Here is a 23,386-nt window from a genome sequence, read left to right as displayed (position 1 = left end):
AACAGATACTTTGATTTCTTAAATAAGTAAATGAGTGCTTTGAAATAAACTGTAGATATTAACACGTAATGTTGGATGAAAAACTGAATGGATGAGACAAAATGTTGCTCTGGGTTAGTAGATTATAACAAAAGGATTGCGAGAAACCTGGTAAAGCAAAGTATCAATCTTTACCTGTTCAGAAAGCTGTCCTGTATCCACGTGTAGCCATCACTTTTTAAATCTGTGAAGGGAATGAAGGCATGAAACAGTCAAGATAGTCCTGATTTCTAACAAGATCTGGTAGATCTCATTGAGCAGGTACTAAGATTTCTCAGGGGTATTATTTGGATGTAATGTAAACTGCAATACAGGGTTTTCAAACAGTGCTGTTAATGTTGGACAGATGTCTGCAGAGTTCCAGGCAAGTTTTTTTACCCTAAACAACTGTTTTCACTCTGATTGTGATACTGTACGCTAAGAAAGCAAATATACTCTGTTTTCAGTCTATGCTCTCAGTTTTCACTTGTAAGGGAAAAATAATCTGTAAGTGAAAAGTGTTTTGTACTTTCTCTGGTACTGTTTACTAAGACTTCTAAGTAGTTCCTTATTTTTGTGTGTGATCACTTAAAAAACAGGTCAGGACAAAACTAAATGGAAAATCTATATGCAGTTTATGCCTGACAACCATATGACGAGTTCTTACCCAGAGGGAAATTAAGCTATGACAGATACAATAAATGTGTAATCTTATTATCGCCAATAGTAATTCTATAATCTTAAAAAAAAAGTTAGAAATAAAATAATCTTTTAGTACGTAGGTGGTTCAAAAATACGAAGGTGATCTTTGTCATTAACAGCTCTAAAACACAGTATAGACAGGAGAAGATAGAACTGAGGAGAACTATAGGGGGGAATTATTTTGCAAATAATAATTTTCTGGTTTTAATTTCATGGACAGATTGGTTGAGGTTATAAGGAACTTCTGGAGGACCATGTTCTTCCACATTTCAAAAATAGTTAATTTCTAAATATTGAAGTTCAGAAATAAAAATCAAAGAGGACATTCACCAAAGCTCTTATTTTGATACTAATTTCATGGCATAATTTTCTAAAAAATTCTGACCATTACTGATGTTTATTTGTCACAAAATATATTGAAGCTTAAATTATTTTCAATCCAATCTGAAATGTATATCAAATCCTCTTTCATTTGTCTTCTGTTTCTTGGAGATTATTTTTCATATTCTTTTTTCAGTGGACTTTGTAGAGAAGATAGAAAATAATTCACAGGATTTAAAAAAAAAAGTTTATGGTAAGATTACCAGGCTTTTCACAAACCTGAAAAATAGAAGAGGAGACATTTTGACTATATCTGCAGTAGACTAAAATTTTTCTACCATTCATTCAAAACTCTGTGTTAGTTCTTCTGTTGAATTTGAAAAAATTTCTTAGCATAAAAGTCCTAAGACTTTTAAATACAGTTCCGTTTTTACCAGTGATTGCATTATGATCACACTTTTTGTTCCATTTTAGTGTGGGTTTTACTGTTTTTCTGCTAACAATTGACTCTAATGAATACCATAAAAAGATAATGATATTAAAATCAAGGTAGAGAGCATTATCTGAGTTCCTCATCCCTCAACATTTTTTTCCCTGTGTTTTCTCATATATTCATTTGTCTTTTGACTCCATGAGTATCCTGTTGCCCTGTATCACTGTTTCACATAATATGAGTATGAAGAAGACAAATTCAAGTTAAAATATATCTGTTCTGACATTTGATTCACCTCAGTCATTCAATGCAATGTGTATTTTAAATTTTATTTTGGGAATTTTTTTTTCTATTTTTTGTCTTAGTGTTCTTCCTAAAAATATAATAGAATTTGTGTAAAGACTCTGAAGAAGTTTCTCTGAAAATCTAAGGGTATTTAGGTAATTTCAGCAACATGCTTGACTGATATGAAATATGGCAATTTATCTTCCTTGATTAGGATGTCTGTGTGATGTTAGTACATACAGAATTAGGAGATTATGGATTTTTGACTGAAGAAAGTGTCCTGTTTCATTTATCCTTTAGACAGAGCATTTAAAAAAAAATACATGATTTTATTCATAAACTATCGTAACATACTGAATGTTTGCTACTGAACCAGCAGCCACTAAATTAACTAAGTTGTGTCACTGATTTTGAAAAATGAGCTGCTTCAGGTAAATTAGAAACCAGGACTGCAAAGATTATCTTTCAAAGGGAATGTTACCACAAATAAAATCTGATTTTACCATCACCACCACCATGAATAATAGTTTATAGGGACTCACATTTTGTTTCTAAGTTTAAAAACCTAGCCTTTAAAAAAAATAAATTATAAAGAGCCACACTATATACTCTCTATTTTGTGATTCACATTTATTTCCATTCTTCATGTGTCTCTGTTTATAAACATTTCTTTTCAGATAGAATCTCATTAAATTCTTTATGATATGCTCCAAAACTCAGAGGTCAAATTTCATATTCATCCACTAGTTCAGTATATATATATATATATATATATATATATATATACACGTGAGCTATTAATTTGGAAAGTTAAGATCCCTTTCAAAATAAATAATTTTTTAAGTTGTTCATAGTCAAGGTTTTTATAGAAGTCAAAATGTTTGCCAGTAATGTAAATGTCTCAAGAGTGTGTGCTCTATTTTATCTCATAAATTAAAAAAATAATCAACACATTCTCAATGTCATTATGTAAAAATTACAATGTTTTATCCATCTTCATATATGCAGTGTATTTAAACTGAGACCACTTTAGAAACATGCTGCTAAAAGAGTTAGCAAGTATTTGTTCAGTTTTGCTCCATCTAGCCCATGCTATTTTAATCCACAAGTGAATATGCACATGCACTCAAACAACTTTCTGCATGTTCCTAATAATAATCATAAAGCCTTTACTTAACAATGCTTCTGTATGTTTGATAGTAGGTATTTCGTCTGAAGGAAAAGTGCCTTTTTGTTAATAAAACCTTGGTACAGAAGGTTTTCTGAAAAATCAATCTAATTTCTCCTCCTGATCTACAGAGGCAAAGGATAAATATCTAAAGGAACAATTGCCTTAAATTTCATGTCTCCTTTAATATTAGGCAATCAAATGTGAAATATCAATACATCTGCACAGCATGAGTGACTGTATCCTGTTATTCTGATGAATAGTAGAAGTAGAAATGAGCAATGCGAAAAAGAAAAACACTAACTGAAAACAGATTACATACAGTGGTATTAAATATCCTCAGGCAAGATGATATGTTACTCTGTGTCTGATCTTAATGAATCAAATCAAGTTAGAACCAAATCAATTCAGTTTAATTAATTTAAAAGCATATATATCTCAATTCCTAGAAGTTAGAGATCATTGATTCTCTTTCAGTTAGAGAGAGGAAATTGTGGCAAATCTCTGCACATTCTAGTACAATTTTTTTATATGCATTTTACTCTTTTGTGTAGACCCTCTCAGTCACAGATCTGTACAGATCATAGAATCATAGGGGTTGGAAGGGACCTCGAGAGATCATCGGGTCCCACCCCCCTGCCAAAGCAGCTCCCTAGGACAGGTCGCACAGATAGGCGTCCAGATGGGTCTTGAATATCTCCAGACAAGGAGACTCCACCACCTCCCTGGGCAGCCTGTCCCAGTGCTCTGTCGCCCTCACTGTGTAAAAGTTCTTCCACATGTTTTTTCCTAAAAAGCACATAGCTATCCATGACAGCATGCCAGTCATCCAGGCTGTCCCACCACGTCTCTGTGATTGCAATGAGATCATGGCCTTGCGACTGCACAAAGATCTCTAACTCTTCCTGTTCATTACCCATGCTACGTGCATTCATATATAGACACTTTGGGGGGGGCAGCAGATGCAGGTATCCTCAACAGGTCACAGGGAGATTTTCCACAGGGTATGGGCAATGATGGCTCCACTGAGGAGTCCTCAGGGCAATCCACAGTATTTTCCCTACTATCACATGAAACAACATCCCCAAGTCCATTCCTGTGCCATTGGCATTTACCTTCTTCCGCCATCAACTCTCGTCATGTCTCCCGAAACACTTGCCTGACCCCAGCAGCCTTTGTGGTATCCCTTTCCCCCTTCCTAACTAGTTTAAAGCTCGCTCAATAAGCCCTGCTGTCTCCTGGGCAAGGATCCGCTTTCCCCTTGGGGACAGGTGAGCCCCATTAACAGTCATCTTACCAGGAGCTGAGTACACCATCCCTTGGTCAAAAAACCCAAAGTTCCTATGCTGGCACCAGGCATAGCCACTGGTTCAATTCCTGGGTTCTCCTAACCTGCTCTGAACCCTTCAACCCACTAATAGGGTTAGAGGAAAATATTACATGAGCTCCCCCTCCCTCAACAAAGTGCCCTAGGTCCTGGAATTCCCTTTTGACAGCTCACAGGCTACACTTTGTGATTGCATCACTGCCTGCTTAAACTATCAATAATGGGTAATAGTCAGAGGATCTCACCAGCCCTGGGAGCCTTCTGGTGATGTCTCTGACCTGGGCTTCAGGATAGATTCCTACCAAGTCAGAGGAATGAGGATCCATACTTACCCTGCATTGGATAGTGTACGAAACAGCAGAGGGAAATCTGAATAAACGTAGAATTGAAATAATCTAAAACTCTTATGGTACCTGTCAGTTGGGTTTTGGTTTGGTTTTGTCTTGTTTGTTGGGTTTTTTTTTTACCTGACAAGGAATGAGTGAGATTTCAAAGGACAAGGTGTTTTAATTACTGCATGATTGTATGCTGTTGACTACTGTGCTTGATTTTTGAATACTGTGGTACAGCCCTGTTTTTCCTTTAGAGTTTTATAAACTTCTTTAATCACCAAAACAGCAGATAGTTAAGCATGTATGTTTTTATTGGATGTGAGTCAATGTTACAATATAAGTGTTTGCTGTAGCAAAAGAATTAGATGTTGAGGTTTCACTGTAAACTTTAGAGAAATGGACCTTCTCCCTGTCTCTGTTTATAGACCATAAAATATCTATTAAACTGTGATGGAGACTAGCACTGTAGCTTTCATTCATGGGCATTTGAAAAAAGACGTTAATTTCTAGTGTGGTACAATGCAGTCCAAAGGAAAAAATAATTTTAAAATAGAGAAAAAAAAAACAACCCAGAACAATTAATGTATATTCTATGAAGAACTATTTATGATAATCCTCTTCCCAACAGTAAGGAAATAAACTTTGTAAAGAATTTTTAATAGTATATGACATGCAAAAATCTCAATGGATAAAACATGCAGTACAAACATTAATTTAGGTATGTTTATACCACTGGTAAACTGAATAAGTCATTAACTAATAATATGATGGTAGTTACATTTCCTAAATCGTTTTCCTTATCTGTTCATTACTGACATTTGAGAGATACTTAGTAAATGTAGAAATTACTTTCATAAAGAGATTTAAAAATAGATCCATTTCATTAACGGCACTGTATGAAATATGGGTGTATCTATTTTCCACAGCAGTAGTATAGTGGTGCACACTAGAAATTGTATTTTATTACTAATGGCGTGGTTATAAGTCAAAAGTTGCATGACATGTCTGCTCCCTCTTCAGATGTTCTCCAAAATTTGGCAAAGTTATGACTTACACTCTTTTAGGATTTGATATTAAGTTACTCAAACTTAATAGATGGACAAGTAGGGAATTAGATCCTAAAATGGGTTTGAATAAGTTCTGATTCATACATCTGTGTTAGAATATATGCAAGTAGTGGCAAGAGTCAAAACATTCAGGTCACTTCTTATCTATAGATGAAGTCTGTTCAAAATATGTCTGAAAACAGTCTGTTAATTTGCTGTTCTTAAACAAGGAGATTCAAAACTTCTATGTAGGGATTTTCAGATGGATGAGAAAAAATCATAGAATCATAGAATCATCGGAGTTGGAAGGGATCTCAAGTTCGGGTCCCACCCTGCTGCCAAAGCAGGATCCCTAGCTCATATTGCACAGGGAGGCATCCAGAAAGGTCTTGAATATCTCCAGAGATGGAGACTCCACCACCTCCGTGGGCAGCCTGTCCCAGGGCTCTGTCACCCTCACTGTGAAAAAGTTCTTCCGCATGTTGGTGCGGAACTTCCTGTGCTCCAACTTGCAGCCATTGCCCCTTGTCCTGTCTCCACAGACCACTGAAAAGGGGCTGGCCATTTCCCCCTGCATCCCATACTTAAGATAATTATAAACATTAATAAGGTCCCCCCTTAGTCTTCTTTTCTCCAGGCTGAACAGTCTCAGCTCACTCAGCCTTTCCTCATGGGGGAGATGCTCCAGGCCCTTAATCATCTTTGGACTCTCTCCAGGAGATCCCTGTCTTTTTTATACCAGGGAGCCCAGAACTGGACATAATACTCCAGGTGGGGCCTGACCGTGGCAGAGTAGAGGGGGAGGATCACCTCCTTTTACCTGCTGGACACACTCCTCCTGATGCACCCCAGGATCCCATTGGTCTCTTAGCCACCAGAGCACACTGCTGGCTCATGGCCAACCTGTCATCAACCAGGACCCCCAGGTCCTTCTCCACAGAGCTCTTCTCCAGCAGGTCATCCCCCAGCCTGTACTGATACAAGCGGTTGTTCCTTCCCAGGTGCAAGACTCTACACTTGCTTTTGTTGAACCTCAAAAAATTGTCATTATTTGGAAATAAAATTTCTAAGACTGTATTGTGTAACACCTAACTGTGAACTTTTGTGTGCAGACTGTATCTATCTATGTTGCTGTGTAACAACACTTGCTTGGTTTTGTATTCCTGCCTTGTGGTTCCTTACACTTCACTTGCATTAAATTTGTTTGACGTGATCTGTCAGCAAATATGTAGAGATACTTCAGGAAGCTTTTAATGAGATAATAGACCTTTAACAGCCTCTGAGTATGTGGTTTAGCTTTTTTTTTTGTTGCTAGTACAATAAATATTTGTTCTGATGTTTTTTTGGATTGTCATAACAGGCATCCTTTATACAACTACATGATTGTAAGTGCATTGCCAATGCACCATATTGTGTCAACAGACATCAGCTTACTTGCATGAATTATTTGCAATTCACTTGAAGAAAGTGTCTCAGGAGATTTTCAACACTTGATTTTTCTGTCAGATAGTCTACATGGGCTGGACGGAAGAACGGGAACAAGACTCCCTTCAGGATCGAATGTACACACCAAAGTTTCTAGCACTGAGGGGATCTTCCCTGTATAAATTTATAGCACCTCCAGTAAGTATATCTCTCATGTGTAGTGGGAATAAATGTTATTAAGTTAAAATAATTTCATGTTATATTTGCACATTTTTCACAATAAGACATGGTATCATAAAATTATTTCAGTTGGAAATAACCTTTTAGATCAAATAAAACTGTTAACTAGCAGTTTCAAGTCCAACCACTATACCATGCCCCTGAGCACCTCTTGTAAATACCTCCAGGGGTGGAGACTCAACCACTTCCCTGGGCAGCCTGTTTCACTGCTTGAAGAAATTTTTTCTAATATCCAATCTAAAACCCATCCCTGTCACAACTTGAGGCCATTTCCCCTTGTCTTATCGCTTGTTACTTGGAGAAAAAATGGACACGCCTCTGGCTACAACCTCCTTCAGTCCAGGTTAAACCATCTCAGTTCCCTCAGCCGCTCCTCATCAGACTTGTGCTCTAGACCCTTCACCAGCTTCATTGCCCTTCTTTGGGCACACTCCAGCACTGCAGTGTCTGTCTTGTACTGAAGGGCCCAAAACACAGCACTCAAGGTGTAACCTCACTGTCCAGGACAACAATCCCTTCCCTAGTCCTGCTGGCCACTTTGTTCCTGGTATGGGCCGGGATGCTGTTGGCCTTCTTGCATACCTCTGCAAACTGCAGGCTCATATTCAGCTGACAATCAACCAACACCCCCAGTTCCTTTTCCTCTCATCAGGACAGCTTTCCAGACACTCTTCACAAAACCTGTAGCATTGCATGGGGTTGTTGTGACCCACGTGCAGGACCCATCACACACATCACTCATTGAGCTAACAGAATTGAAACAGAAATATTCCAGAGTATGTTTTATAGAAGTGACACTAAATAGCTGTTCATCAGATGGTTTGGCATCTAACAAGGGTTTCTTTTCTCTCACTTACCTGAGCACATGGAAGAAGACAAGAGAAATCTCCTTCTGCTAAAAGGGGGATTTTCATTTCCCTTTGGCACATGACAAGCCTTAAGCAAAATAGTTATATTTAAACTGAACTACCATTCCAGTCAAACTACTGATGTTTTGTGAAATATCAAAGTTTTTAGTATGCTGTGGAAATGTCAATATTTCTGTATTTAGATTTCATCCGGAATGTAGCTTTTTATGCTACTTGGGAGTTCCAAAAGACAGGCAGGGAAACAAAGGAAATTGTTCAGGTTAAATATATTAATTGGAATCTCATTGACAATGCTGTGCAGAATTTTAGCTGTTGTCTCAGCCGTTTAGTTTCACAGTTTTAGGATATGTCTGAACTGCGGTAAGTAGAGAGATCCTATAGCTAACTTTTAAGCCAGTAGCTACAGAGCTAGTAGCACTCCCATACTAGCAACAGGGAGAATAGTGTGGGTTTGTTTGTTCCATTTATTAGGTGACCCTTCTGATCGCTGCTAAACCCTGTGTTGCCAGATCCAGGCTGTAGTTTATTCTTGCCTGAGGTAGTTCAAAGCTGGCTTGCAAGCCATTACATGATTCATCAGTCACTATTCGTGTTTGTTTAGCAAAATACTTGAGATCATGTGAAAGACGTGAAGAATGAAAGTAAGTCTGAACTGAAAACTTCGTGTGTTCAGTGTCAGTACAGTAGTTCACTCGTGTGGGAGTTTGGCTTTTGTCAGTGGATAATTTTCAGGATCAGATTAAAATGTCAGATTATGCTGCCAAGAACCTTAATTCAAAAACAGCTCTCCTGGCTTCAGCAGACCTACCGGAACATTTGCTTCCTTTCATATAAAGTGACCTCCATTCTAGACACTAGATAGAAGCAGAAACAATGCTGAGAGCTCTGGTTCAGTACAAGAGGATGATTATTCTTATGTAAGCATTATGGAAGGAACAATAAGAGTCTTTACTGAGGTTGCAATTATAGTAGGAGTAGTATGCTGCTGGTGGATAAATGGATAGTGAGTGATGATTAATGAGTGTGGGAGGAACATTTGCAGTAGGGCTGTGAACTGTAGTGATTTGAGTTCGGACAATTTTGACAAGCTGCTGCTCTATGAGACAAGCCACCGATCCTTGAAGTCTTTGGAGGTCTTGTTTCAGCTGAGCTGCAAGCACAACATGATTTTATTTTGTCATATTATGGTTCTTACTCTGAAATAGAAAGTTCATACATCAAGGATAATATTTTTTCTCTGAGGAGTAGGAAGGAAGCAGGGTGACAAACATATCCTTTAAAGGACACACACAGGAAGGGCTCCTGTAGAGCTACCTTACTAACATGAAATCTGTGTAACTGCATGCTTATATGCCCTGCAAAACTTCCTTCTACTCAATGACTGCAGTAGGCCTTTTAAAGGGACTTCTAAAATCCTATTTTGTATATACAAACTTCTACACATACAGTTGTTTGCTGTTCTGCAGGTGTTTGTGTTCATCTTTTCCAGGGCTTATGAACTTCAATGCTGTAGTTTCAGAGCTTCTAGTTATGAGATGCATAAAGTGTTGGTATAAGAAGAAAAACAGTTTTAATTATATTTGCAGTGTAAACTCCTTGGATTAAGTTGTTTTCTGAACAGAGATGTTCTGCCAACTTTTTAACCAGAAAATCAGATGAAAGTATTTCCCTGGTCTCTGCCAAAGTCTAACACATTGCAGAAGCATATGTTTAAACAGTATATATCAGCAGCCTCTGCCTGCCTCTTTTTTTAACCCGTTTGGTCAAGAGTACTTCTACTTTCCATGCATAGATAGATGAGCAATTCTAATGCATCTTACTTGCATTTTGAAACCTTTAAACAAAATTACTTTCTTTTTTCTCCTTTTGTTATTTCCTGGTATGTTTCTCATTTTGAATTATTGTGTCAAGTCTGGTTGTTTTACCTTTCTTACAGTTTATAGTTGGAAATCTCAGAGAGAATGGACTTTAATGGAGAAAGAGACACTAACACGTTTTCTATTGCTACTCAGGCTTTTAAAATTAAAATATTAAAAGTGAACAGGGCATCCAATTTATATGGGTGTCATAATTCTCTAGTTGCTTTTGCTTTGCATTTTATCTTTATCTTTTTGGTTTGACCTGAAAAGAAGTACCTGTATACATACAAAAAGCAGGAAACTAGGGGAGAAGGAGGAGCTTCCCTTCCCCTTCCCCTTCCCCTTCCTCTTCCCCTTCCCCTTCCCCTTCCCCTTCCCCTTCCCCTTCCCCTTCCCCTTCCCCTTCCCCTTCCCCTTCCCCTTCCCCTTCCCCTTCCCCTTCCCCTTGCCCTTCCATTCCCCTCCCCTCCCCTCCCCTCCCCTCCCCTCCCCTCCCCTCCCCTCCCCTCCCCTCCCCTCCCCTCCCCTCCCCTCCCCTCCCCTCCCCTCCCCTCCCCTCCCCTCTTAAAACTCAGACATAAAGATTGTATGTTTCCAACATTTCTTTACTCATCCAATGATTGGTTGACTCTCAGTATTTACTCTTTCCCTTCCTTAGAAATCTAGTGTGATACCAGTGCTTCAATGAGAGTGAAAACTGAGTTTGAGGATGCAAATAATAGAAGAGGTTTTATATCAAGGCATCAAAACTCACAGATGCTTCTCAGCTATGTTGTGTCTATTCATTATTGTTTTCTCTTTAGATAAAAGTTAACTGGGTTTCATATAATATTTCCCTTGTGTGCTGTGAATATCATTTATGATACATTTTTCAAAGAACTTTGTATTCTTGAACCTTTAATAGAAATAAACTTATGTCTTCATCAGCCTCTTCATCTTGCCTAACAATCGTAACTGTCTTCCTTTGGAGCTGGGCCACTGCTCAATACTTCTTACCATTAAGATTTTTATTTTTTTTTATATAGTCTCAATTTTCATTCTGCTTTGTGTGTTCTTCGCTCTTTTGAGACTAATTCTCGTCTTTCCTTCTTGCAGTTTCCTTGGAAAGTTATTTATAGATTGCAGTGAAATTCCCGTGACTTTTCCCTTACTGAATATATTCATGTACCATTTAAGTCTTAACCCTTACCATTGCATGATTTTATTGAGCTCCTTCATATGTACAATTTATAATGTAAAATAGATGCATAAAATTATTACCTTTAAAAGCAATAGTCAATTCCTAAGTCAAAGAGAAGTACACTATTTTTCAAATCATTGTTAGAATTTAAGACTAGATTAATCTTAGTTTAAAAAAAAAGAAAGATCTTTGCTTCTGTTGTTTCTTGGTAGTTTTTTTTTTTCCCTGGATTTCAAGGTGTTTGAGGTATCTAGGACATTGGAAGATTCTAGGCTTTGGGATTATGGATTTGCAATTAAAGTGTTTGGGAGCAAATTGTGGCCTGCAGTTACAAGGAGAGTAGTGGTGAGAAACATACCCTCTTATAATCAAGGGTCTGTGAGAGGAATTCAAGGACTGCATCTTCTCAGGATCTAAATGCAGCCTCCACCAGTGTGGGTAGGAGGCTCCAAGGGGAAGCATGGGAGCAGCATAGAGCATAGCCTGCATCATTCAGCATAGATCAGGCTGCCTGCAAAGGCACTGCACTGGAAGCACAAGCAGACAGGAAAGACGTCTCCTAAGTCCTGCCTGCATGGAAGAGTCTGTTCCCTTTTAGTTACTGCTCTGAGGCAGCTCTTTGTCATACATGATGTAAAGAGTAGAAAGTTTTAGGGACAGATTTTTTTTTTTAGTAAACTTTATTCTTGAAATAAACAAAAATGACTTACTTTCTTTTCCTATTTTGTTTTTTTGTTGTTGTTTTTCCAAGGTCACAACCTGGGATTGGACACGAGCTGAAAAAACATTTTCCGTTTATGAGATAATGTGCAAAATTCTCAAGGTATGATGAGAAATTATAAAATAAATTGCCATTTTGCCAGACCCGTTGACAAGTCAGAGCATAGCACTGTAACTGGAAACTAACTTGCAGAAAGAGATCCATTTTTTTTCCTTTGAAGTCAATATCAGAAGTCCTGGTTTCAGTAGATACTGAGCTAAACTCTAGAAAGAATGTTTTCAAAAGTCATGGCAAAATTGAAAATAAACTGATTTTGACTTGGAAACTATTTTATTTCTCCGTAACACAGTATGGGGTTTACAGCTTTGCTTTAGTGGCACATTTAACCAGTATAACTATTTTTTTTTTCCTAAAGAAGTTGCTAAAGAAATTGTGATTAATTCCATTGCTTTCAAATATGTTGATGCAACTGACAGTGGCTGCAATGTAAGACATCACTAAGACTACAGAGTCCTTAAAACATGCAATCCCATTCTGAAAAAATTTGTCCTCTATTTTTTCCAATTTCTTCAGTTCATCTTAACTGTAAAAAGTAGGAAGAGATAATGAAATATGTTCAGAAAGCTAAAGCTATGAGTAGCAAATTGCATAGGGCCATTGTTGTACATATATGTACCAGCATACATGGCATGTTTCCTAGTTTTCGCAGGTCACAAAGGTGCATTATACTGTCCTTTAGGAGGAGATTACAGGTGGAAAAGGTCAACAAAACTCAGAAAAAATTTAAATTGGAGACTTCAAAAAAAAAAAGAAACCAAATGTACAGTCTGAAGAAAAACCAGTCTTCTCTCCTAGCAATCTGGAACAGAAAAGTAAAAGGAGTTCTTTTACTGCTACATAGACCGTGAGGTCTGGAGTCTTCATCGAGGAGTAGAATATGCCTAATACAACACATCCCATTGCTGTGATAACATCATTTCATACTAAGTGTATGAAATCATTGACTCTTTAGTAGTTTTGTGTTTATGTAGGGAGAGAATTAACAGAAAAAGTTGCTCTGTGAAGACATTGCACAGAGGGCATAATAGGAACAACATAGAATATGGCCAGGCTTTGAGAGAAATGAAAAATCTCACTTATGGCATGCAATTTTTTATTTTTTCTGGTAGTTTCTGATTACTTCATGCCTTGAGCATGGAAAACAGTAGACATCTGGAAAGCTCTTCTCTGATAAGTAAGCCTGATGGAGCCAGGATGGCTCTACCTTGTGATTTATCCAAAGATTTTATTATACCATTTGAGTAGAAACATACAGAACCCATGCCATACAGTGTTCTGTAATTTAAAAAGTACTTTTCCTTTTCTACTATTTTCCTTTTTTGATATTAATTCACTCTTTTTTAGCCATTTTTCTTTTTTTCCCCTTCTTTATTCCCCTTTCTTATATAGCAGTGTGGGAAATTTTTCTCTTTTCAGCTCTGTCGCAGAAGTTATTTACTGCTAAGGAGTCAGGACACAAAGTAGTAAACACTGAACCAGTGCCTTCCTGGCACCGTTATCTAGAAGCACAGAAAAGAGAACAAACATGCTATTTTTTTCTTATCACCCTGTTCTCCTACCTGTTTGGGAAGAGATGTAAATACTCCATTCTCAGTCTGTATTCACAGAGGAATGTCTCATCAGAGAGGCAATTCCAGTTTAACTGATGCAGGAATATCATGTATTTGATTTTTATCACATTATTCATATTCAGTTATGGCCATGTCTGTAAACATGGTCAAGCTTATAAAGTGTTAAAATGTTTCAAACGGGTACTTTAGCTGACTAAATTGTGTGAATTATAAAAAATGGAAGTAGAAAAATCACTGCTGTAAAATTACAGCTTCTGACATTGGAATACTAATCTTCACTGTGTTCTGTTTTTCTACAGCAGGTACTATAGGACTTAATCATGGTTTCACTACATATAAAAGCGAGTAAAACCATAAAACCAAGAAAAACAGCTTCCCATTACTACTACTACACTGAACCTCTATAGAGACTCAAGGTTTTGTTCAGCTTTTATACCAGCATCATAAATGTTTCCTTTTTAGCGGGGTATTTCCAGAGACATTTGTACAAGCCCCATGGATATTAGTGAAGCAGAAGAAACTGAAAAAAGTTATTCTGTGATCACCCTCAAACTTCTTCCTTTATGTAGTACCTCACATGCTACTTTCATTATAAAATTGTTTTCCTTGGAGAATGAGCTGAATAGCAAAAGGGCAGGCTAACAGAATTTGAAGCAATTATATTCTCAGAGATTGATAGATAGCATGATAGCTCAGGAAACCTAATGAAAAAATGAAGAAAAGAAACCTGGGATCTGCTGCCGCAGAGTGTTCTCTCTCCTGCACTTCCCGTTCCTCCATGGCAGAGACTGAATTCGTGTCATTTGTTTCAGGAAATTTGAGGAGATGTAATCGTTCTGTGTTTCTGCTCCAAAAAAGGCATTCACATGTCATTGGGCAGAGATAAATCCTCGAAGATATTAATGCCCGTTTGCAGGACAGTATCATCACTCAGTGTCTTTTAAGTGGGTTTAGTTCCATATTCTTCTCTAAACTCAAATTTTTCAATCTACACATTTACTAGAAGTAAATATAGAACATACACAGATAGTGGAATGCCATCATCTATATTCTTGATTTATTTTAGCATGATCACTACCGTGGATTTTGGACCAAATAGGCCATCTAGCACTGTCCCAGATAATTCCTTGTGTAGCTTTAGAGTTATGGGTGAAGGAGCATTTCTAATAAGCTGTTACATGTGACCACCGTGTTTTAGGGGAATAAGTGGTTTCATAGTATTGATGTGGTCTGGTCCTTGCCAGTTGGCTACAGTGTCAACAAAAATTCCTATATATGTTTAATTTTTAAGTATAGATAGGTATAGTTTCTGTGGCGAACACTCACTTTAAGAAGAAGGACTTGCAAGCAGTCTGTGTTAACCTTTTTACAAATTTGCCAAGGATTGAGAAGTAGTGCAGAAGATTTAATCTTTCCAAAGTATATTTCTTTCCATGTTGTTCAGGCTGTTGGTTTTCCTGAGAAGGTTGTATCATCTGTATTCAGGACTGAGTGTATTGGTCAGGACTGCCATACCACCTCTGTAGAGCCAGAAGGAACATATGTCATGCTTTCTTTGTCAAAGTGAACTACTAAATGTTGTCACAACACTTACTATTAAAAACATATCTGCATTATATGTCTTGCTTAAATTGGAATTTGATGCTTCAAAAACTTTATCCATATTTAGACTTTCAGTCATTAAAAATTAGGAAGCAACTTTGACCCAAGAATGTTGGTATTTTCTGCTGCTGTATACTGGCAACTTCAATGACTGTCCCTCATGCCAAAAGGACAGGACTTACTAATAAATCTTTCTTAAGTAATTATTTTCTACTTCTTTCACTCCTTAATTCTGACTACAATTCTGATGAACTTCGCAAGAGCAGTTTTGATTAGAGAGGCATACTACCTACCTTAAGTTTGTCCTTCTGGGTGGAATTGTGGATTCCCATAGTTAGAGATTTCTCTAAGTTATTCTTCATGACAGAAGCACTACAGTGGAGAATATGAACTGTCAGATCCTACTGAATATACATTAATATTTCAGTGTTTTAATATGAGAGAATGCTACCACTTCTGCTGACAGTAAAAATATTAAACCCCTAAATAAATATTAATGTCAACACCCAGCAGAGGGCTTCACTGATTTAATTGTCAGAAAAGGAATATAGTCCAAACATGGTAAATAAGCTCAAAATTCAGTTGCCACCATGGCCCATGCTTTCTTCATAGTTGCCTGCATCTGTGGAGTGTCCTTCCTTTCTCCTTTAGCATCCGTTCCAAAGTCTCTAGCTCCTCTCATGAACCATATAGGAAACTGGGATGCCATTTTCTAATTTTCAGGGTTCTCTCAGCTTGAAAGCACCTAAAAGACAGGATCTTTTGCAAATTAATTAGAGATTATTATGTCATTTATGACTAGCAGATTCATATTTGTCATAGTCCTTGTATTAAATCACAATTATATTGTTCCTGTATTCTTCCTTTTCTCCCCCATCAAATGACAAGAAAAATAAGGGATGACTTGCACTAAGCAAGGCAATAAGTCACTATTTCTAGTGTGATTACACCCTTCTAAATAATCATAAAAACATTACAATTTGAAGCATAAAAGTAGAATAACAAAACCTCTTTTGACTTTATGAGTAACAGCTTTCTTGTCATAAATTCAGCAAAGGAACACTGATCCCCTAATTCACTATTTAAAATTGTAGGTACTAAAAAAAAGTGTAAAAACCTCAAAACCCTGACAGTCACGTCACATTCATACACTACCAAAACAATATACAAAAAAAGGTTCTCCAGAAAGTTTTGAAATTACTAGGTAAAAATATATTTAAGTAGAAAGCTCTTCATTGTCAAGATTTTGGGGTTGAAATAATTTTTGACATGCAAAGTAGGTAGAGCAGGCTGAGCACAAAAATTTCATTTTAATTATATTGAATTAAATTATGCATTGTGAAATAATGGCAAACAGCAGTGCACTATGTTTGATGGAAAAGGAACATTTATGGAGATGCAAATAACTTAAGACCTGTGGAGGGCTAAATGCATAAACTGATAAGCATACAAAGTAATGTATTAAAAATGCAATAGTTGATTACGGGGTAGAAGTACCTCAACAGAGAGAAAATATAAGGCACTAAAGAGCTGTTTAACCCTAAAAAGAAACAGAAAGAGTGAGTACACATTGAAGATGTTAGAAATTGTAAAAGTTCTGATGATTAATCAGTGGAAGAAACTGGTATGAAGTTGATAGCTTTTTAAGCCAGTTTGTTGGGTGTGTTGGGTTTTTTTTGTACCACCAGTTTTATTCAAGCTGTTGCTACTTGTATAGTGACATTAGTATGTGGATGAAAATCTGTGATCTATATAAAGCAATTTGTCAGACAGGATAATCGAATGATGCCACTTTTGACATTAAAATGGATCTGTGACTCATTATCAACAGAATTGGTGGTAGAAATTAATATAAAAAATTGTCCCTAGTTTATTCTGGAAGAAGCTTATTTTCCCCTATCCTCTGTTTTGAGGGGTAAAGCCCCAGTAACAGCCAACTAATTCCAATATTAGGATTGATCAAATCTTCAGTGCTCCAGAAAAGCAGGTACCAGCTTCAGAAATGGGCAGATAGACTTGTCCTGTTCAGTGCTTCAAAGCTGGTTGAATTATGTATGTCTTTTTGGCACCTCCTGTGTTTTTAATAAGCAGTTTTAACATGTGTGTTCTGAATGTGCATGATGTGCATGTGTGTGTATATTTTAACAAGAATTTAGTGTCTTTGATAAATTGGTAAATAACTTAAGTTTCTAAGCATTTTTTTCCATGTGGAGATGGAATAAAGTTCGTTAAAATTTTCAGACAGAAAAATAAAGAGTAATATAAAAGATTGAATTTCTCTGCCAGGATGTTTGCCTTGTTTCCTTGAGTTGCTAATGCTCTTTCAGATTCATCCTTTTAATTGTGAGATTTTTTTTTTTCTATAGCTCAGTCCTTCGCTCTTCAATGTGTCATACAAAAATATTTTGAGTTTTACAACAAGAAGCAAGTATCAGGGAAAAGGCTGATATAGAAAGTATGGGAATCTACTGAAAATGTTTATATATTCGGTTAAATTTTAAGTTTAATGCCAGTGGATACATAAACACATGAATTGAGGGAATAGAATATATTTTGAGTTTACTCAGGAAAGATATGTGTCTTGCTTCCCAGATATTCAAGATTTATCCAAAGCTTCAGAGGGCTTCACAAGTCTAATCAGGACTGGATGGATGCCTTATTTCAGTATTTTACCCACTAATATGTCCTAATATGTACTTTTTAGTAGATTTTTTTATAGCATTTTCCTCTAATTTATCAATTTTCTCTTATTTTCTAATCACATTCTTTAATAATATGAGGGTTTCTTTTTTGGTTTAGCTTTTCTGACTATTGCAATAATTAAATTTAGCATAAGATGTTGCAGTTTTATTGCATAAAGAATGTAGGACTGTAGGCTTTCATGCAACAGGGGTCACGCTGTATTTTTTTCACTGGATAACTATTCAAAATTTCCCTTAATGCATTCTCTTTGCAGTGGAGTTCTACATATTACTTATTCTCAACACTAAGAGGCAACACTGAAAAATAGAAACATTAATTTTCTGATACATTTTTATTTTGTAGTTTTATGATAGGATCTTCTTTTCCATAGGCACTTCTGAATTTTTTTCAGAGTACTGTTAGCAAGTACATGAAAAATATAATTTTTATACATGTACTGATACTAATTTGCTGACATACTGATATCCAACACAAATGCTACCCTTATCTATTCTCAGCCTTCCATAATGTATTGACAATCTAAGTAAGGAATTCTGTGGGAAAAAAAAACAGGGAAAAAATGCATACAATTATGTAAGTAATGATTGTATTTTAACTAATTATGATTTAAATGATTATGGTGGGTAATTTTCTGGCCTTTTATTTAATCGGATACAATACTCTTACAATATTTGTGTTCTCCAAGAGGAAGACCTTTAAAAGACCTTTTACTACCTTTAAAGCAAATGCATCTAAAATTGAAAAAAAGACACCAACAAAAATGCACAAAAATTTTGCCATGTGAGAATTACAAGGACTTTTACTCTCACAGCTTCTCTGTCTCTTTCTGGTTTTTAGTCAGGTGCTTTTTTTTTTTTCTCTTACTGAATAGGTACATAGCCTCTTGAAGAAGAACTGATCTATCCTGTTCTCATTTCATGGTTGTTAACATAAAATCCCCTAACAGCTGGGAAAATTAGGGAGTTCCTTTCCTATACTCCATGGGGATACATCTTCATGGAAATGAAATCTTCAAAATGGTAACATCCAGATTTTGCTCAGAAAATACAAATTTTTCAAGGGATCTGAAACTCTATTTTTTTTTCAAGGGCAGCGAAAGTTTTCTCCTGTCCCTGAAGCAGTTGTTGTTCCAAAGAATGGAGGGTCTATAGTGGCCTGAAATGCAGTTTCAGGAGGTGGTTCTGCCTGTGTGTTTTTTAATTTAGTTTTTATATGGACAAACTTCCCTTTTCCTGATTTGTTTCACCGAAGTGATCCAGCTGTTTTAATATGAAAATAAAAAAATATCCTCAAGCAGGTAACTAAATTAGAAAAAAAAATTTCCAACAAGCTACAATGATTTAAATTTGTGAAAGTCGTAAACAAGGGCTAAGAATGAAAAGATACAATCACTCTTTAGCATTGCTATCTATAATCATTATGTTTAGTCCTCTGGGATCTGCTCTTAAACTTAATTTCCAGCAAATAATACCTCAGTGTTTCGAGAGGTACAGAACCTTAATATCTCTCCAAAGAGGTAATAATCACATTTTTAAATCCCTGTTTATAGGTACATTAGTCTCTGACTTGTCTTTAGTAGAATATAACCAACAATGCTTCTCTGGAAAGAATGAAAATAATTTTTTCCCCAGATGATTAGTCTGGTTTATGAAAATATGACATTAAAATAAACACATTTCTGAGTGGTGGTTATTAAGAAATAGCACAATTCATAGAACCACAAAATGGGTTGGGTTGGAAGGGACCCGAAAGGTCACCTAGTTTCTCTCCCCCTGCCATGGCAGGGACACCCCCCACTAGACAAGGTTGCCCAAAGCCTCATCCAACCTGGCCTTGAACACTGCTGGGGAGGGGGTAGCCACAGTTTCTCTAGGCAGCCTGTGCCATGGCCTCACCACCCTCACAGTACAGAGTTTTTCCCTCCTATCTAATTTAAATCTACCCTCTTTTAGTTTAAACCCATTACCCTTTGTCCTGTCAGTGGACTGCCTGATAAAGAGTCCCCCTCCAGCTTTCCTGTAGCCCTGTTTAGGTACTGGATGGCTGCTATAAGGTGTTCCCAGTGCCTTCTCGTCTCCGTGTTGACTCTTGCTTTGATTCAAGCGAGGGTCTTTGAGACTGCATCATCTGTTAATCAGAAAGAATAGGAAATTAATTTGCCTATTCAGGCAGAGTAGGGAAGTCATTCAAGCTTACTGCTGTACACATTAGGTTACAGTGAATGAACATTTCTGTTTCTCTCAAGGAATCGGACAGTTTTTTCTAATGGAAATTTAATTGAAAGTAAAATTTATCCTGTAATTATTTTTCCCCTTGAGAAATCATAGAAGTTGGACATTAAAAAATATTTTCTCCAGTTCTAGTTTAGCTGGAATTCTGTGCGGGTATATATACGCACAAGTAATTTCAGTATTTTTCTTACTTTTTTTAACATTAACATTCAGAAAGGTCCAAATAAGATCAGAAACATACAAACATGTATATGTCTGCATGGGTCTTTTTTTCTTTTATTATTTGATTAATGAGGATATGTTGAAGAAGCAGCATCTTTTCCTCACTCTGGGGTGAATCTGTTCCCTGCTGCCTGTAAATGCTATTAGAACCATCTCCATAGCAACTAATGGTGATGCTTAAGAAAAGTGTTCCCAAAGTTTCAGATAAAGAAATAGATCATTAGAATCCCTTAGAAAGAAGGATGTGTGTTTATGTAGATGGAGCCGATAAGTGAAAGGAGACACAAACAGTGATGCCAACAAGTGTAAAGGCATGAAGTGATTAGTTTTTACTGTCGCTGTGGAGTTATTGCACTCTTGAATTGTTGGGAGAATGCTTTTTATTTTCAGAGAATTTATGTCCTCGGTTTGAATTTTGGTTATGAAGCAGAGCCTTTTTGCAGGACTAAACTAGTCTAAACAAAGAAAGCACATTGTGTTTGTTTTCTCATCTGTGCATTACTAAGGATTACTGTAATGAATATCTCAAATATTAATATTTACCTCATTTTAACAACTGAAATACAATTTTCTCAAAAGTCATGGTCTATTCTGTCTGCTTAGGTACACAAATCTGATAAGGATGGTTTTGAACATCTTACATGAATTGTTGTTCAGGTCAAAAACAGTTCACCAGTGTCACTAATATTTAAAGTTCAATTGCCACATTTCAATATATGACATATAACCTTACAGATCAACCAGATTTCCAGACAGCTCTTGAGCACCTTCTGGTTAAAAATCATGTCATGAGCATGAAAATGGTAGACATGGCTTTGCTTTCTATTTCACAGGCCTTTGTAGAGTAGAATCACTCAACTTTCACTGTAGTAAAAGCTGAGGGTCTCTTGCACCCTAGCAGATTTAAATAATAATCAAAATATAAGTATTTAATTCATTGATCATACAAAAACTGGAAAGACACAACTTACTGAAAAGGAGCAGTTCTGCTTCTGGAGAGGGCAGTCTTTCAAAAGAGAAAAGATTACCTCTGCAGAAGAGAAGGCGATGTCACTACTCAGTGATAAAGAAGCACTCTGCCTTAATTTGAAAGGACCTGTCTAATGAGCCGTACTTGGTTCCCTTAGACAAATTTATTACTCTCACTTAACATGGACATCATTATTAATTAGGCAAGCAGGAGTCATACCATCCTGTCAGCAGAGATGCTGGATTACCCTGAAGCTGGGTGTAAGCCAAGGACTTTCCTCACAGCCCATCCTTCAGCAGGAGTACTTTCCTTCCAGTAGGGAATTAACATAATGCTACAAGTTTTGTGACTGTTCCTCTTCAGAGAATCTGCGTTAATTCACATTGAGAACATCAGGGGCAAATGGTACAGCTAATCATTAACAGTATGGAACAGTTCTTAAGAAATCAACATTAAATTGGCTCATGTCCATCATCAACTAGTAAGTGATTATAAAATTACAGGGTCATAGCAGATTCTTAAATGGGTGGAATGACATTTTATATTTTAGCTGAAATAACCGTTTGGTAAAAGTTAATGAAGATTCATGCTTAATCCAGACCTGGTTTTGAGACTCCTGACAAGTTTGTGTTAAATTTGCAGATGCTTTTGGAGAATTGCCAATTGGATTCAGGCAGAAAAATTTTGATTTACAAGGGCATTTGGTTAGCTGTCTTTTAAATTTGCCTTTATATTGTTTCCCGCCATTGTACAAGCGGAAATGGTTAGGTCTATAAATTTGGAATACAGATTTCACTTTTTAAATGCCCAAGAACAAATGAAAAATTATCTTTCAGCAAAGAGGACCGTAAGCAGTACTAAAGGGAGAATTGTACCAAATTTCTTTTACAAGTAGAATGAAATAACACTAAGAAGCAATGGAATAGCTCATAGGCATGTCAGCAGGTTTTTTTAAAAACTGAAGTACAACATTTAAATATACTTGACAGGAACTTTTTTTACCATGGCTTTAATCATAGAAATGGATATAAAAAAAAATTACAAACACATACATTAGAACTAGTCAATAAATGAAATCAGTATTCTATGGAAAATTATTATTTCTGTGGAAATGTTGATTTTTGTTTTCATTCCAAATAGGAACTTCACAACATGTAAATAATAAATTAGTACATTATGTGTTGTTTGTTACTAGATGATGCAGTAGTTGAAATATTCTGAAATTCTTATATGTAAACTACTTGAGGGGAAATGCTACCTAGTATTGATTACATCTTTTCTAAAGCAGTCTTCCCATTTTCATATATAAATACCAAAAACATGGATTAACATTGTAGATCCTATTTAGTTCTTTCACTTTTCATCCTCTAGGTTTGATGTAACACTTAGTACAAGTGCATTTTTTTTTTATTACTTTGAAGCCTTTTCTGGGATTTTTTTATTTTCCAAACACATTTTAACAGAGATCAATCTCAGTAAAACTTTTAACTTTTCATTTTTCACAGTCTACATGAGAACTCATCCTGTTTTCAGAGCCAGTGTATTCTTCTTAATAAAAAAAAAAAAAAGCCTGTAATAATGGGACAGTCATAACAGTGTAATTTAAAAGCATCAAATATTAACTGTGCTCAGCTAAAGAGAGATATGCTTTCTGGAACCAAGCACTGCACTACACTTCCTTCCATTTTGAAACAAGGGCTGTTACTTCAGTTGCTTTAATGACAGTGATTCCCATGATCTTACAGTGTGCGATCTATAGCCTTGTTTCAACTAATGTTTAAGAGTTTGCGTTAGTAATAATTTATTGTTCTCTACTGACTGCTGTCAAGAATAAGTAAAGATGAGTTCAAAATATTTTTAGTTTCTTCTGAGGTTGTAGCTATGAAAAACTAAAACCTTCCCAGGGAAATATATGTAATTTACACATGAGTTTTGTCAGACTCTCTGCTGAATAGATCCATTTGGTTATGGACCAGCAGGCCCATTTAATCAGGTGTAGCTCTGGGAGCATAATGAGTTTAAGACCCTGTTAGACAAGAAGTGATGTTATACTATACAAAATATCTCTTCCCTGGAGGAGTGAGGGTCATCCGGTGCTTTT

General features: G+C 36.4%; 1 protein-coding gene across 1 annotated transcript in view; it reads left to right on the top strand.

Annotated features, from left to right (window-relative positions):
• SNTG1 (syntrophin gamma 1) overlaps nt 1-23,386 on the top strand; it is a gene marked incomplete at both ends in the record, with an annotated part of 157,243 nt that overhangs the window by 100,746 nt on the left and 33,111 nt on the right. Inside the window, 2 exons of the mRNA XM_084260606.1 lie at nt 7,139-7,255; nt 11,957-12,028. Of these exons, the coding sequence (XP_084116732.1) occupies nt 7,139-7,255; nt 11,957-12,028 (189 nt within the window). The remainder of the gene's footprint in view (nt 1-7,138; nt 7,256-11,956; nt 12,029-23,386) is intronic.

Source organism: Gallinula chloropus, assembly GCF_964237585.1.
Source record: "Gallinula chloropus genome assembly, chromosome: 2".
Taxonomy (NCBI): Eukaryota; Metazoa; Chordata; class Aves; order Gruiformes; family Rallidae; genus Gallinula; species Gallinula chloropus.
This window is presented reverse-complemented; position numbering and strand designations above follow the sequence as displayed.